Consider the following 16,600-nt stretch of genomic DNA (forward strand, 5'->3'; position numbering starts at 1 on the left):
AGATACTTGAGATGATATTAGGGATGCTGTATTTTTTCGTTTTTTCGATTGGGGTCGGGAAAGCCCTCAAAAAAAGGGCTAGAGATGCGGAAAAACCGCGTTCGCTAGCGGCACAAGGTAAACATAGGCGATAGAGGCTCCCCGTCCTTATCAGTATCGCATGGCCAAACGGTAGCGCGCTCGCCTGGCAGGCGGGAGGTCCTTGGATCGGATCCTGGTTACTGCCCGCAATTTTATTTTACTTTATGCTTGTTTAGTTTTCACTTTCTTTATTTTGCACCATTCTCTCCGCAAACCGACTTACAAGGTAGAAAAAACTCGGAAGTTTCTCTTGGATTGAAACGTTATATATAATTGAATAAACAAAACACTCTAAAACTCACCACATTTCGTTGCCAAGCTGAATTTTCAATCTAAGAGAAACTTCGAGTTTTTATCAGCATATGTAAAAAATCTTCAGTCACGATGTGTTCTACCTCGTAAGTCGGTTTGCGGAGAGAATGGTGCAAAATAAAGTAAGTGAAAACTAAACAAGCATAAAGTAAAATAAAATTACGGGCAGTAACCAGGATCCGATCCAAGGTCCTCCCGCCTGCGAGGCGAGCGCGCTACCGTTTGGCCACGCAGTACTGATAAGGACGGGGAGCCTCTATCACCTATGTTTACCTTGTGCCGCTAGCGCACGCGGTTTTTCCGCATCTTTAGCCCTTTTTTTGAGGGCTTTCCCGACCCCATTCGAAAAAACGAAAAAATACGGCATCCCTAAAATCATCTCTAGTATCTTCATGCGAAATTTCAACTCGAAATTCTGGTTACACTTGGGAAGCTCCCTTTGTGAGTCAGATAATTGTCAAGTCCATAAAATTCAAAACCGATTGTTTTCAATGGCTTCCAACCAGTGCAGAATTGTAGAGTATACTCAATTTCATCTTTATGAACTCATAAAAGTAAATTATCTACATATGTTTTTTTAAAAGTTGACTTAAAAGGGCATTAAACAGAGAGTTTCCAAATTTTCTATTACTAAGTTCCTTAGAACTGCAACTTATAACTTCCTTAGAAATACAATGAAGGAAATATTAAAAATTCTCTCAGCATTTTGTTGATATTTTTTTTTTTTTTTTTTTTTGCAGGTCTGCTAGTAGAAACATGCTTCAAGAGTATGAGATGTACTATAAAAATGACAAAGGAGCCAACATCAAAGAAGTTTATAAATTTAATGTATTAATCACAACATTTGAGATAATTCTTTCGGACTACATGGAACTCAAAGACTTCAATTGGAGACTGTGTGTCATAGATGAAGCTCATAGACTAAAGAATAGGAATTGTAAATTATTAGAAGGCCTACGGCAACTGACTCTTGTAAGTTCGACTTCTATTTTGTGTGAACGTTTAACTTTTTTCCTGTCATTTCAATTTTAACAATAATCTTTTACTGTTTAGCTGAGTCAAAACTGTGGACAGTACTCCATCATGCTTAGCCTCTCCCTAGAGACAAAACATAAAGGACTGTTTAACTGCCTTCGAAACTTGAAGTTTCATCCCATCATTATAAATGCAAGAATACAACCAGATGTACTTTTGTGTAATCACTAATGCTGTTGCCTGTCAATGTCAGCTTGGAATGGTGAAAAGAAGATGGCCTACCACCGCAGCGGTTCTGTGTGGAACTTTTAATTATTTTATGTGACTGCAAGAAATATCATTTTTTTTTTTTTTGCATGAAATCTCTTAAACATGTAGCTTAATTAGTGTATGATATTATAGATAAAAATATCAGGATGATGGAAAGGCCTCAATTTCAAGGTAAGACCAAAAAAATAAGGGTAGAAGGTAAAATTTGTAAGGGTTAACATTGCTACTTGTCTTCATGTACTACATGTGTTCAGTTCGTGTAGAGGTCCGCGATACCGGCTCATTGCAGCGGAAAACTTAAACAACACAGTTTGAGGAGAATTTCGAACTATTCATGGAGAGGGAAGTAGTGTTCTCTGATGAATTTACTGTTCCAAAATCGGGAAAAGACTTTCAGATTTCTCTGTCTTCCACATCAATATATTTTAAACTTTTCACATTGTCAGGACCGGTCCACATTTCCTCCAACTGGATGAGTGCCAATGAAAAGTTATGGAAAGATGATGCAAAATGTGGAAGGACCCAGGAAATTTTATTTGATATTTTTTTCCTTTTTTTTTCCTTTTTCTTTTTCTTTTTTCATCATCCTTCCACGATTTACGCTTTTTTCACGTATCCTCAACGATTATAGTACATTCTAGGATTTCAACTTGAAATTGTGGAAACCTTTCCAGATTTACCGGACCTTTCCACATTTCCTCTTACTGGATGAAAGTCAATTGAAAGTTGTGAAAAGATGATGCAGAATATGGAAGGATCCATAAATTTCCCATTGTTTATCATCCTCCCAAAACTTTCTCTTTTTTTCGCGGTCCGCTTCCACGTCTTTACAGATTCCAGCCTGAAATCTTTCCATAATTTTCTCACTGACTGAAAAACATCGATAGTTGAGGGAAGAGGCTACTAATGTTTAAGGATGTCGAAAATTATGACATTTTCACCATATTTTTACAATTTGCTCCTTTTCACGTCTTTTTTATTTTTTCTCTCAACCTCGACACATTTTGGGATACCAAATTTAAATATATGTATGCTGCACCCCTGGAAACGTGATGAAAAATAGCGGTGTTTTATTACCTTGGGATGCAGAGTATTTTTCAGTGAAGGGCGAGAACTGTTGACCCTTGCCTTGTCATATCTCTCTGCTGCATCACATCATCAGAAGACACAACCATTGCAGCCCTACAAGCAAATGAGGCAAATACTATTAAAGCAATATTATAGTAAAACTCCAATATAGCGACCTTCGATTTAACTCAGTTTCATATAACAACGATTTTGGTAGAACCCATCAAGATTCCTTTAATGTCAATCTATTTTTGCCCCTGAAATAACGTCGTTGTATCAATAATAGATTTGACTTAACAATGATTTCATAAGTCAGTGGCATTAAAAATGTGATTAATTTATGTAAAGAACTCTGGAAAATCCAAACTTGTCACAAGAATGTCTGAAATTGAATGTGGAGCGATTACACGCATCAAACACGGATCTCAGCAACCAGCTAATGGTAGGTACACAGAGAGAATGGTCCTAACCGTGAGGTTCTGTAGTCCCGCATCCAGGGGCGTAGCTAGGAAATTTCTCTGGGGGGGGGGCATGGGACCACCTCTCATGGTGAAGAGAGCGGGGGGGGGGTGAGGAATGGAGGATCCCGTTTTTCTGGGGGGGGCAGGCCCCCCCAGGACCCCCCTAGCTACGCCCATGCCCACATCTCTGTCACTCTCCAGCTGGTCATGAGTCAGAAATGCTTCAATATTCCTAAAAGGAGTCGAAACTGTCATGCTCACGGAATCTCCTGCCCACTTGCTGAGCTCATTGACTGAATTAAACCTTTGTGACTGAATGATGAGATGATGCTATTTTGGGATAATTTGAAAAGAGGGTTTAGTTCAAGCTTCACAGAGGGGCTGTTCGGCTGATATTTTGTCATGCTTTTTTCAACAAAAAATGTTATCAAAAAAATTGAAGGTTACCTTTCAACTCTTGACTTGAGTCTCGACTTTCTCTTTTTGCCAGTACTGTCAGGCGTGTCATGACACCTTGGTTCATAGTGATCAATCACAGTGAGAGAGGGTGGCTGTCAAGAGTGACGACTGTCATGCAAATGAAAGGAGCCTAACAGAATTTACATCTTTTCTCCAAAGGAGGAGTATTGTTTTGGGCCTTTTCCGGCCCCACCTGGATTTTGCTAAATATTTCATATTTTCAAAGTACTAGTCTTAGGTAGACTCTGTGCCAAATATTAGACCGAACAGAGCCCATGCAAGGGCGCAGCAGCGCCTCAAACCCAAAATCCTGGAATCGAAAAATAATTATTTTCGTCGACTTTTTCGACTGTTATCACTCTTCCAGCAGATAATTCCTATGTATTTTTTTGCGTACTTTCCGTTTCTAGCCTTTTTAAAGGCCTCCGATAAATTTTAAGGGACCTTATGGCCCATTGTTGCCATTTTTGGCCCATTTTTAGGGTCTTTTTCCATTTAACACATTCAAAACTTAATTTAATCCAAAAACTGTGTACCCTTTTGAAAAGTACGTACAAAAATGAATAAAAAATGTTCCGTAAAATTTTTTCATACGTTGCCAAATTTCCGAGAAAATTGGTCCCAAAGTGTCAAAAACGGCAAAAAATCGATAAATCACCGCGCCTAAGGTTCAAGAAAGGGGAGTACAACTTTCATATTGTACCAGGTAACAGCTCTTATCCATCCATACAACATATTAAAATATCGTAGTTGTACCTGGATTCCCATGACGTGAAAATTGACAGAGATGTCGATTTTAGCGGCCTTTTTATACTTGAAGGCAGCTCTTTTGAATGTTTTTCGACCTTAGTCACCCTCTATGGGTGTGTACTGTATGTATTTTTCTACGTACTTTTCATATCTGGCCATAAAAATGGCTTCCTGTGAATTTTAAAGGCTTAATGGTCCATTGTTGCCAATTTTCACCAATTTTTAGGGGTTTTTTCAAGTTTACGTTTGTGAAACTTAATTTAATCTAGAAACCGTGTACAATTTCGGAAAGAACGTAAAAAAATACATACAAATGTGATTTGTACTTTTTCCCTACGTTGCCAAATTTCCGAGAAAAATCGTCCTGAAGCGCCGAAAATGGGATTAATCATCACGTTGAAGGTTCCAGGAAGTGAATTTCAAGTTTTCTTTCACTACAAAGAACGTATCGAAAATGGAAAATTGCAATGCATCTCAAGGAACATGTAATGGCGCAGGTGAACGTGACAAAACGGGCCCTCAAGGTGCTTTTACTTTATCCTTCACTCCAGTTCACCTCTTTATTCCTGTAACCTCGAGATAATCCTTGGTTCTCAAGATGCTTGCTACAGGCCAAGTATACCGAACAACAGAAAATGCGTGGAGAAAGTGTACCACGATCCATCTACCTAAGACTAGTACTTTGAAAATATGAAATATTTAGCAAAATCCAGGTGGGGCCGGAAAAGGCCCAAAACGATACTCCTCCTTTTTTTCCAAGCCTTCCAGTATCTGACTTTCACCTTTGTATTTCTATTTCTGTTTACAGGAACATAGGGTATTACTGTCTGGGACACCACTTCAAAACAATGTAAATGAATTATTCTCGCTTCTTAACTTCTTAGAGCCAAGCCAGTTCACAAGTAGCGAAGCTTTCCTCCAAGAATTTGGTGCTCTAAAATCTGATACTGAAGTTCAAAAACTACAAATTTTACTAAAACCAATGATGCTGAGAAGGCTCAAAGAAGATGTAGAGAAGTCCATTGCTCCTAAAGAGGAAACTGTCGTTGAGGTAAGTATTTTGACGATCACTTCTCCAGCCAAGTTAAATCTCTTAGGTTTTAAAATTTATTTAAATAGTGCCGTGCTGAACACCATGATTCATCGTGGGCAATTTTTGGTTTTTAATGTAAATTTTTTCAATAAAAGCTGCCCTTCAGAATCTACACCAAACAAGTTAATGCAGTTTGAGAGTGCGACAGAAAAATTGGCTGTCTTCTGAGTAGCATTGAATGTAAATTTAAGAATCAAGAAGAAATAGGTTTTGAATTTCTGGCTCTGCTTCTTTCCATCATAAATTTGATCTGGAGAGGTGTATTTCATATAGCGGCTGAAAGCTGTGATATGAATTAATTATTGGTTGAAAGCGGTGATTGCTACACAAAGGATTCCCCCCTTTTTGCTTCCACTGATCTTTCGCCACCCACGCCTCTTGAGTGCCCCCTCCCACTCCCCATGGCCCCTTTGATCCCGGGGCCGGGCCTGCTCCCGAACTTGTGATTCACTCGACCTCCTTGCCCCACCAAACATTTGCCCCTTCCAAGCTCTCTCTCCCACATTTCGTTTTCATGCCTTGCCCTTAGATATCGCTGTCTGGTCTTTGGTTCGCGTTCCTTTACAGAATTTCATGTTTTGGTTTTGATGGGATCCGCGGCCGGAGCCAGCAGCCTTCGAGTCTCTCACAAAGCTCCTCGTATAGTTAGTCTCCTATCTGTTCCGAATCTCACCGAAAAGAACCAGTAGAATCTCTACCAAAACAAGGGAGCTGATAGCAAAAAGGGAACGTTTAAATAGACTCGTTTACAAGACAGCCACCCAAAAAATAAAGCATGCTGAATTGAGAAAACTTGTTAAACGAGAAATTATAATACCAATTTATATACCAATTAATATTTTTTCAAAAACTAAAGAGGAGTGTACTCGTGAGAGTATAAGCTTTCATACTAGCCTAAGTTTAGCTCGTTTGGATCATTTTTCAACCCAGGGCGGCACCAGTCTGGGAACATTTTGACCACACCTCATATTTATTAAATATCTGCCAAAAGCCGTCACCCACCATGGATTTCTTTTTCTTATTTTTTTCTTCTCCATGGCTACCTGTTGAAACACCTGCAATGGTAGAATCCTAAACTCAGCACACGCTCTAAGAATTAATTGTTTATTATAACTGCACCACGCGGAAGTTATCAAAAAATATCAGCATGGCCTATCTAGAAAAAAAAGAACAAGATCCAAAAAAATGAAATAGATGGTGAGGAATCCAATGAAATCATGTTCAAACTTCAACAACCCTATTTTAGGGTAACATTCTATTTCTCATGATGTGTGCTTAATTTGAGCACCCTTTGTCTTGATATGATTGAAAATCTGTGTGGCATTACAAGCCGGTCCAAAGTGGGGAAAATGGCCAATCTAGCCGCTCAAAAGTCGGATTTTCTGATGTTTGGCAGAAAGCTGTTCAAACCTAAATTGCATTCTTAGACATCCACCGACTTGGAATCAGCGAATAGAATTACTAATACACCTTTTGTCTTAAAGAAATTGATGAGGAACCGTGAGGGTGAACAGAGAAAACTCGTAGAGCTCAGATGGAAGGTGCAATGTACATGCTCAGTACTGACGAGGTTTATGCAATTTACGGTTCATGTACATGCTCAGTACTGACGAGGTTTATGCAATTTATGGTTTTCTAGCACTACAGCAACCTTAAGAAATGTGCTAAATGGTTCATTTTATTTTAGGATAATTTTTTCTCACAATTTTTATTATATTAAAACCTGCTCTAAAAAGTCCATGTTTTTTGAACTTGAGAGGAGCAGGAAGTATCGAAAACCAAGATCAGACTGTACTAGCTGACGCACAGTTTCATGTAGTTTCATAATCTGTAAAGATATCTTGCGGTTTTTCGCAGTTCAGAGAGGTAAACGAAAATTTGTGACACGGCGCACCACGGTTCTAACTTACTTTTCACTGATCAAAAATCACTACAGCCTAGCTTTGAGTAATATTACATCTGTTACATGTATTCCCCATGATTTTAATACGCTGAATCCAAATTTGAACTCAGATTTTCACAAAAACGTCATCTACCAAAGTTAACTCCATTTTTCGGTCAACTTGCTAAAAACCGCAAGCTCTCGAGCGATGGCTCAGAATGTGATTTCATTAAAGTGACAAAGGTGGGTATATTATGAATTTACGAGCTTTGCACTTGAATTTGCGCCTCTTCCTTTTTTTTGTGTGGGAAAAAGAAGGATGGAGGGTGAAACGGCAATTTTTCGCATTAAGGGAATATTACCTGGGATAAAAACTTCAGTAAATTCGATTTCTGTAGAAAAACAGGGTGAACAAAAAAAAAAAAAAAAAAAAAAAAAAAAACTGATACATTTGGAGTTGAACAAAACTATTTTAAGGTGCCTTTGATGTTTTAGAATAGTTCAGCATATTTTATAACAGCAAGTGTTGGTATTATCTGCGGAATAAATTAGAATATTTTCAAAGCAAAAACATAGATACGGAAAAGTATTCCTTCCAGCAAAGAAGTGGAAGAAACCAAACATTTTTGATATGTTTGGTTTTCAAAGGATCAGTAGAAACTACTTCACAGGGTCTGTGGTATAGTATAATGGCTCGATCCGTTCTATGACTAAATGTGTAGGTGCTTTATGAAGATGAAAAGGAGGTGTTTTCAAAGCAAAAGCGCACTAGGTATGAATTTTCGGTGGAAAAGTAAAAGATGTCAATATTTTTTTGGCCTTTAGATGATCAATCAGGGTGTCTACTGAAACGTGAATATACGTCAATACGTAAAATGTACATAAATTAACGGGTCGGTACGTAAAATGCGTAAAAATACGTTTTTTTCCCCAGAAAGTACGTAATTCGTGTATGGTGCACATAAGTCTGCGCGCGGCGGACGGAGCATGCTGGTTTGAATCGTGTAGATTTAATTCCTCTTTACGCCACCAGAGTGCGTTCCGTGATACAGTGAGCGATGAGCTGTGATTGGTCCGCGACGACGCACGGTGCGCCGCGTTGGGTGGGCTCGATGTTTGGTGAAGTGTGTCATGTTTATTTTTTACCTGCGTCACAACGTAACCTGGTTATCCGTTCTCATGCTTCATGAAAATCAGGGATTATATTCTTTCCCAACAATTTATTTTTCTCTTTTACTTAAAGAAGGGTTTATTTGGATTCTGTAAATTTCTTAAATTATAATCTTCAAAGTTAAGACATTTTTTCATTAAGACAGTAAATCTGTAAAAATACTGCATTGTATCTACTGCGTAATCAGTTTTTATGGAAGCCTGTTTTCCAGCCCTCATAATGAGCTCAAGATCAATTAAAAATAAATTGTCTTAAAAGTGCAACAAGTTAGCAGTAAGCGCTGAGCAATTTTGTAATCACACAAACGGATAGTAAGAAAGGAAGTGGAAAAAATGTGCTAATTTTGTTGGGGTCACACATAAAAAATATATAATTTTTTTTTTTTTTTAAATACATATTTTTTTTAAAATACATAATTTTTTTCTTATTGTACTTAAAAATACATGAAATGTACATAATTTTTTTCTTAAGTGCCAGTAGACACCCTGGGCTCAATTTTAACTAGTAAATGGGATCTCCTGAGGTGCTGAATGGTTCAATACATGTCACATGTTGTATCTGCAACTTGTATGCTGAACAGATCTATTTCTCCTCTCACATTACTTACTTTATTCAATATTCAAGTTTCCACTGTCTAAAGCCTACAACGTAATGGCGAAGAAATTGATGTGAATGCTCCAAAAAAGCTGCGACTCATTGCATCCGATCAGAAAATTGAGAAAAATTCACTTAAAATGAGATATATGTAGAAGACTTGTCCGCAAAGCAACTCAGATTGGACCATTGTGCGCAAAAAATATGACTGAGGAAGGGTAAACAATACCTTCCTTTCCCTGATTTTGGTTTCTACTCTTTGGCAACAATTTTGACCCATGAACTTAGAATAAACATCAACAGTACGAGCATAAAGCCGTTTTCCCCACTGTGCGGTCCCTTTGCACGGTGCGCTTGAACTCACTTTAAATGCGACTTGAATGTACATCAAAAATTCAAGTTGGAGGTTGTAGTGGGGTACTCCCTGATGGGTTTTTGGGCAATTTCGAAATAGGTTGTCGGAGCTCTTCGAAAAATAATCGCATTTTTGTGGTTTTTTAGGGGTACATTAGCAAAATTGACCTTGGGGCGACAAATTAAACCCCCTCTCCCTCATCCTTGCCCCGACCGATCTGAATTTTTAGTATGTTTTCACCTGGTATAAGATGTAACTTTTCTGAAATTTTCATGCCCATACACAATCTTTTGCCCCCGCGGCAGCGTTGCCAAGTTGCGGACTCCAAAATGTCCAATTTGATGATAACATGAAGGTTTCGAAGTGAGATTTCCATTCAATTTCAAAAATTCAAATCGCAGGTTGTAGTAGGGTACTGCTTGATGGGTTTCTGGCCAATTTCGAAGTAGAGTGTTTGAGATTTTTGAAAAATAATCGCATTTTTGTGGTTTTTTACGGGTAAAATAGCACACTGGACACGGGGCGGCAAATTAAACCTCTTCTCTCTCATCCTTGCCGTGACCGATCTGAACTTTTAGTATGTATTAACCTGGTATAAGATGTGACTTTTCTGAAATTTTCATGCCCATACAAAACTTTTTGCCCCCCGCGGCAGCGTTGCCAAGTTGTGGACTCAAAAAGATCGAATTTGATGATAAAATGAAGGTTTCGAGGTGTGAATTCCTCCAAAATTTCACGAAAAATGTGCAATCTGAGAGTTTTTGATAAGGAAAAGCATATTTGAACAATTTAGAGTTGCAGTCTTGCCAGCTTCACAAACAGCAAAATGATCCGAATCGCGTTGCAACCTCAAGGTCTGGATTTTTATTTCGTTCAGAATTGGTCATTACGGCTCCTCTGTACTCTATGCATTTAGGTACCATGAAAATTATGCCACTACTCACTCGATGGGTGCAGCTAACTCAACAAGAGAGGCCGGATAAAGCGAAGATTCGGGGAAAAGCGAGTGGTTCGGGTTTACAGATAGTTCTCTTTACATGACACAAAATTTACTAAACATCTTTCATTTCGTTGTCTAGTCTACTTTTGTTATGAAGGAATTTATTTCAAAAGAACTCAAAATAATTGTGATTTTTTGCAAATTTTTGATTCTTAAGTTGTTGGAGGTAATTTTCTGGATTCGAACTATCCAATACGCTGTGAGAGGAGGTCGAATTCGGGGACTTTCAAACTTTTTTGAATCGTCGTTTTCCTCTCATTTTATTTATGTTTTAATTTTTCATGTTTTTGGGAAAAAATTGGGGAAGGGCAAGATTTTAGATAGAATGTTCAAAGTATGACAGCAGGAGGGGTAAGGTTTGAGGGTGGGAGAGTGTTCTCAAATTCTACTTTCTGTTGATGGAGTAGATTTAAGAACTTTCTGTCAACCCAAACCGCTCGCTTTTCCCCGAATCTTCGCTTTATCCGGCCTCTCTTGTTGAGTTAGCTGCACCCATCGAGTGAGTAGTGGCATAATTTTTATGGTACCTAAATGCATAGAGTACAGAGGAACCGTAATGACCAATTCTGAACGAAATAAAAATCCAGACCTTGAGGTTGCAACGCGATTCGGATCATTTTGCTGTTTGTGAAGCTGGCAAGACTGCAACTCTAAATTGTTCAAATATGCTTTTCCTTATCAAAAACTCTCAGATTGCACATTTTTCGTGAAATTTTGGAGGAATTCACACCTCGAAACCTTCATTTTATCATCAAATTCGATCTTTTTGAGTCCACAACTTGGCAACGCTGCCGCGGGGGGCAAAAAGTTTTGTATGGGCATGAAAATTTCAGAAAAGTCACATCTTATACCAGGTTAATACATACTAAAAGTTCAGATCGGTCACGGCAAGGATGAGAGAGAAGAGGTTTAATTTGCCGCCCCGTGTCCAGTGTGCTATTTTACCCGTAAAAAACCACAAAAATGCGATTATTTTTCAAAAATCTCAAACACTCTACTTCGAAATTGGCCAGAAACCCATCAAGCAGTACCCTACTACAACCTGCGATTTGAATTTTTGAAATTGAATGGAAATCTCACTTCGAAACCTTCATGTTATCATCAAATTGGACATTTTGGAGTCCGCAACTTGGCAACGCTGCCGCGGGGGCAAAAAATTGTGTATGGGCATGAAAATTTCAGAAAAGTTACATCTTATACCAGGTGAAAACATACTAAAAATTCAGATCGGTCGGGGCAAGGATGAGGGAGAGGGGGTTTAATTTGTCGCCCCAAGGTCAATTTTGGTATTGTACCCCTAATAAACCACAAAAATGCGATTATTTTTCGAGGAGCTCCTATAACCTATTTCGAAATTGCCCAAAAACCCATCAGGGAGTACCCCACTACAACCTCCAACTTGAATTTTTGATGTAAATTCAAGTCGCATTTCAAGTGAGTTCAAGCGCACCGTGTTTGAAGAGCATTTCTGCTAAGCATATAAAACCCAGGTTAAGTCGTTTTTTGAACTTTTTGATTCAGTTCATGCTCACCAGGTTTAAAATGCTTAAGATATTCCTGTCTGTTTCAGTGTCAGTGATAAGTAACCATCTTCTCAATTTTAGGATTTTCTAACCATTCAAGGAATCCTTTTTTTCTGTTCTCTAGTTTTTTCCTCTTTTTTTTTTTTTTTTTTCAAGTTATATTATCTTCTTTTTGCCCCCTCTCTCATCTTTGTCTTATTCCACCTACCGAATATGCTACAATGTGGTGAAATAGATGTCCATTATCTCATAAAATTTCTTTTTTTCCAGGTGGAACTAACTAATATTCAAAAGAAATACTATAGAGGTATTCTAGAGAGGAATTTTTCTTTCCTATCTAAAGGTACAACATCTGCAAACGTTCCAAATCTGATGAATACGATGATGGAGCTCCGTAAATGTTGTATTCATCCTTATCTGCTAAATGGTGAGTGATATTTTTGCACCTCCCAATTGGATTACATTTTGCTATTAGAACTTTTTTTTTAGTATAAAGTGGTTTCATTTATTCACATCTTACAATTAGTGGAATATTATGCCAGAAGGCCGAAACTTGGCACCAACACTTTACAAGGTTTGCAGAATCTCTGAGTCACCCCTAAAATTGGTGGATGTTTGATATCCGCTTTTTACACAGATATGTTGTTTCTAAAATAAACAGAAAATAAGAGTTCCTTTTTGGAAAATGTAATCCAATTCTTTTCCGTCACAATTATACCATTGTTCATTAACTTCACCCGTGCATCAATGGTTGAACTGGAATGGTTTCCTAATTTGCAAGCTTCCTAGCATATGTTTTTCTCATAGGGTAACCAGTAATTCTCAATTTCTAAAATATATTCTTCCCTTGATTATTTCACAACATTCAATGAATTTCATCCAAAATTTTACTTATTTGCCTTTTAGTAAAGAACTTCATGCTGCAAAACTGAAACTTTGGTATCTATCTGGATATCTTTTTTGCTCGTAGTAGCACTGACATGTACCTTGCACATTCAATGAGCTTGTAAAGTAGAGCAATAATAGTTAACGTTATAGTTGGTTCAAACATCTCTCACCAAAATTGGGCATATAACGTTATTAGAAATGATATATTAACATTTAATTGTCATAGTGTAGGCTACTTAGATTGAACTTCTTTCGCTGCATAAATTATCCCTCACTCTTAAAGTTCTAGCATCAATTCCGCAATTGTTACTATTTTTTACTCAATTTTTAGACGCACTTACACATAGCCAATAAAATTCGAGATTTTAAAAACAGTGAGTGCATTAAGTGAAAAGTCCATTCAAAGAGTTAAATTATTTCTTTTGTTTACTCATAACAGGAAGTATTTCCTGTAAGATATATTTTATTTAGCAATATAAGTATGCGCCAAGCCAAGCTGTATTGGCCACCGAAGTTTTGTTTCTTAAAACAGAGTATAACGGCTAAGAATGTGACCTTAAATATAAAAAGAAGAACATTGAATCTATATTTGTCCTCCGTTGAACTTGAGCGATTCAGATAATATTCAACGAAATTTCAACCTCAAATTACAATAACCTCAGTCAGAAAATTAATTGAAAAAGAGTAAAACTTGTTATTGGTACTACACTGTAAGCTTCCTTCAAGAGGTAGAAGAATGTTGCTTATTTGTCTCAATTGCATTATCCTTCTTAAGAGTGCCTATATATATATTGACTCAAGCAGCAAGTATGTTATTTATTTCATTTAGAATTGCTTCACCACAAAATTTGTCAAATCATATAACTGCCATGAAGTAAGCATTTAAATTGTAATGAAGTCATTTGATCGTTAGAAGAACACGAAGAGCACCTTTCAGTTACCAGATAGTTTAAGAATTCCTGGTAATTTGTCTGTCCACTGTCGGACTAAAACCACAATTCTAATCCCTTGATCAGAGCATGTACAGCAGTGACAACTTGCAGGATGCATAAGCGTTTTGATCTTAAATGATACTGAGTAGTCTAATCTTATTTGGCCTTGATTCACACAAATACACTCATAATGAATATCAGAGAGCACTGTTTTGCTGAAGTAATTAAGTCTGCTAGAAGATGAGCTTGAAAAGTACTCACCAGGTGAAGATGGAATACTTCAATAACACAACATCACAACCTTTTTACATAGTATTGAACAGTCGGTAGCCACACCACCATCATAGGTGTATAACATCACTCTACTCCTAGATGTGTTTACATGAAGTTTTAAGGTAAAAATAGAGGAGGAAGGACACACTTACTTTGTACAGCAATTCATGCAGCAAAATGGAGCCTTCATCCTAATGTAATCATCAAGCTAAAAAAATAGAAAAAGCACATACCTTTCATGATAGACTTCGTTACATATTGTCCTGCAATACGATGTTTTTAACAACTTCTAACGCAAAATCCGAAAGACTCGGAAAGAACCTTTGAACTGATACTCGTAATCCAAGATCTTTGATTTTGTGACATTTAATTGATTTAATGATTGAACTGCACAGAAAAGTGCTAGAACTGTACCTTGCATCATCAGATAAACTAGTGACGTGTTATCAGAACAGCATGAAGATAGAGCTTCCAAGATTAGTCATGAAGAAAACATGGTCTTAATGTCAATAATATACACTTAGGAAAAGCACAATCACTCCAGAGTACGTAGGGCAAAATTTAAAGCGAATGAACTTTGGTTTGAGCACAGTGACAGTCACATGTCCCAAGATAGGCAGAGGCTCATGTTTCAGTAATTTTCAAAACTTTACTTTTAACTGATAGGGTCCACTGAAATCAACTTCATCTCTTCAAGATAAGAAGACTAGCATTCGTGACATAAAGAAAATAACAATGTAAGTAAAAATGAGAGTAATGAGCGATGACTTTCTTTGATCCACCACTGCTTTAGTCGCTTGTCTAAAAATGCACCAAATGGTAGTGAAATTTTTGGATGCTGTTCATCTTGAGAAGGCAAACTTTGTTGTGAATGCTGCTTCCTTTTAATACTTTGGCACTGTTTCAGTGTAATTTCATCATAGTACTTAGCCTTTATCTTTTTTACCATATTTCGTTTTTTTCTTCATTATAGCTAAAAGAGGTTGTTCATAAAACGGCCATTTTGGCCCCCCCCCCCCCCCCTGGATTTGGCCCAAACTTTGCTCAGATGTTGTACTAAGTGTCCCCGATGCCTGGGCAAAATTTCAGCCCCCTCGCATAATTAGGGGAGAGGGGGCAGGGCTGGTAGCCTGTTGGCTTTTTCTCGGCTGGTTTAGGTAGTACGAAGTGGGGGACTGTGGGGTTGACCAGGGAATTGACCCCACAGAATCCGAATTTCATGGTACGGTAGCCCCCCATGCACCCCTTGGGACGTAAAGAGGGGGTCACGATCCCAAAAGTTTGGAGACATTTTGACTCCCTCTTTTACCCCCCCCCCCCCCCCCCAAGGGAGGCTGGGGGGTTTCGGGACCATGAAAATCAGATTCTTCTGGGTCGATTACCCGGGCAATCATCTTTTTCCGGATAATCTACGTCAATTTTTGACCTAAGGGAAATTATGGAGGGGGCCCCTTTCCCCGTCTTTAAGAGATCATTTTTGGGCGTTAAGTGGTCCAACTTTGGATTCTTAGGAGTCAATCTCAGGTGATAAATTTCGTCCTTTCCAATTTTAATGCAATCAAATCGCAATTCTATCGGGGACCCCGACTTTTGGGATCGTGACCCCCTCATTACCTCCTCAAGGGGGGCATGGGGGGTTACCGGACATTAAAATTCGGATTCTTTGGGGTCAATTCCCTCTTCAACCCCACTTCGTACTACCTAAACTAGCCGAGAAAAAGACCTGGTACGGGCGGTCTGGGACACCCTGTATAACGAAGTATAAAAAAATATATATTGGAGGGGAAAGGTAAGGGGAGGAGAAAATATCCATAATTACAGCCTACAGCGTGAATATAAGGCCCTATGGTGGTGAAACAACCTCTGCCTTGCCCGAGCGGGATGGAGCGCCGCCGATATGCAGCCCGCGCGTAACCGGGAACGCGCAGAAAAATCGCTATAATTCAAGAATGAATCGTTTCCCCAAGGTTAAACAAAGTGTGGCAGATGCAGAATTTTATGGAAAATTACCTCTACAGGTTTTTATTCACGTAGCAACGATCGCCTGGAGAGGAGAGACGGAAAACGAAAAAAAGTCGAACCTTCAAAATCCGAAAAATCGATTTATGACTACGATTAATTACGTAACCGTGCAAACAACATTAATATTCTTGTAGAGAATATTTTTTAACGTTTTTTAGCGCAAACCGCAACACTTACACTCAAACTGTTTGCGAGATATCAATTTTTAAAGTTTTGAAAAAATTGCAACTTTGCCCCCCTGCCCCCTGCCCCCTCCCCTCTAATTATCCGAGGGGGCTGAAATTTTGCCCAAGCATCAGGGACACTTAGTACAACATCTAAGCAAAGTTTGGGCCAAATCCAGAGGGGGGGGGGGCAAAATCGGCGTTTTTGGAACAACCTCTATTCGCGCTCTTTTCATGCTAGGAAAAATTTTTGTCGTTTTGGGCCTTAAAGTGCTCATAACGTTTACAAACTCAATGGATCCCACAAAACTTGTCATCGGTCTGAAG

The 16,600-nt window shown here is 38.4% G+C and overlaps 1 protein-coding gene and 1 long non-coding RNA gene across 6 annotated transcripts in view; one reads left to right on the plus strand and one right to left on the minus strand.

The window, feature by feature from the left end:
* Positions 1 to 16,600, plus strand: part of kis (chromodomain helicase DNA binding protein kismet) — a 252,200-nt gene that overhangs the window by 107,403 nt on the left and 128,197 nt on the right. For all 5 annotated transcript variants that reach the window (XM_072301409.1, XM_072301419.1, XM_072301422.1 and 2 more), the window contains exons 13-15: positions 1,134 to 1,365; positions 5,185 to 5,427; positions 12,265 to 12,421. In XM_072301409.1, coding sequence (XP_072157510.1) covers positions 1,134 to 1,365; positions 5,185 to 5,427; positions 12,265 to 12,421 — 632 coding nt within the window. The remainder of the gene's footprint in view (positions 1 to 1,133; positions 1,366 to 5,184; positions 5,428 to 12,264; positions 12,422 to 16,600) is intronic.
* On the minus strand, positions 2,505 to 15,018 carry LOC140224781 (uncharacterized). The gene is made up of 2 exons (XR_011900029.1): positions 14,321 to 15,018; positions 2,505 to 2,820 (listed from the first exon to the last, which is right to left on the minus strand). It is a non-coding gene; the product is annotated as an uncharacterized lncRNA (long non-coding RNA).

Source organism: Bemisia tabaci, chromosome 1, assembly GCF_918797505.1.
Source record: "Bemisia tabaci chromosome 1, PGI_BMITA_v3".
NCBI lineage: Eukaryota > Metazoa > Arthropoda > Insecta > Hemiptera > Aleyrodidae > Bemisia > Bemisia tabaci.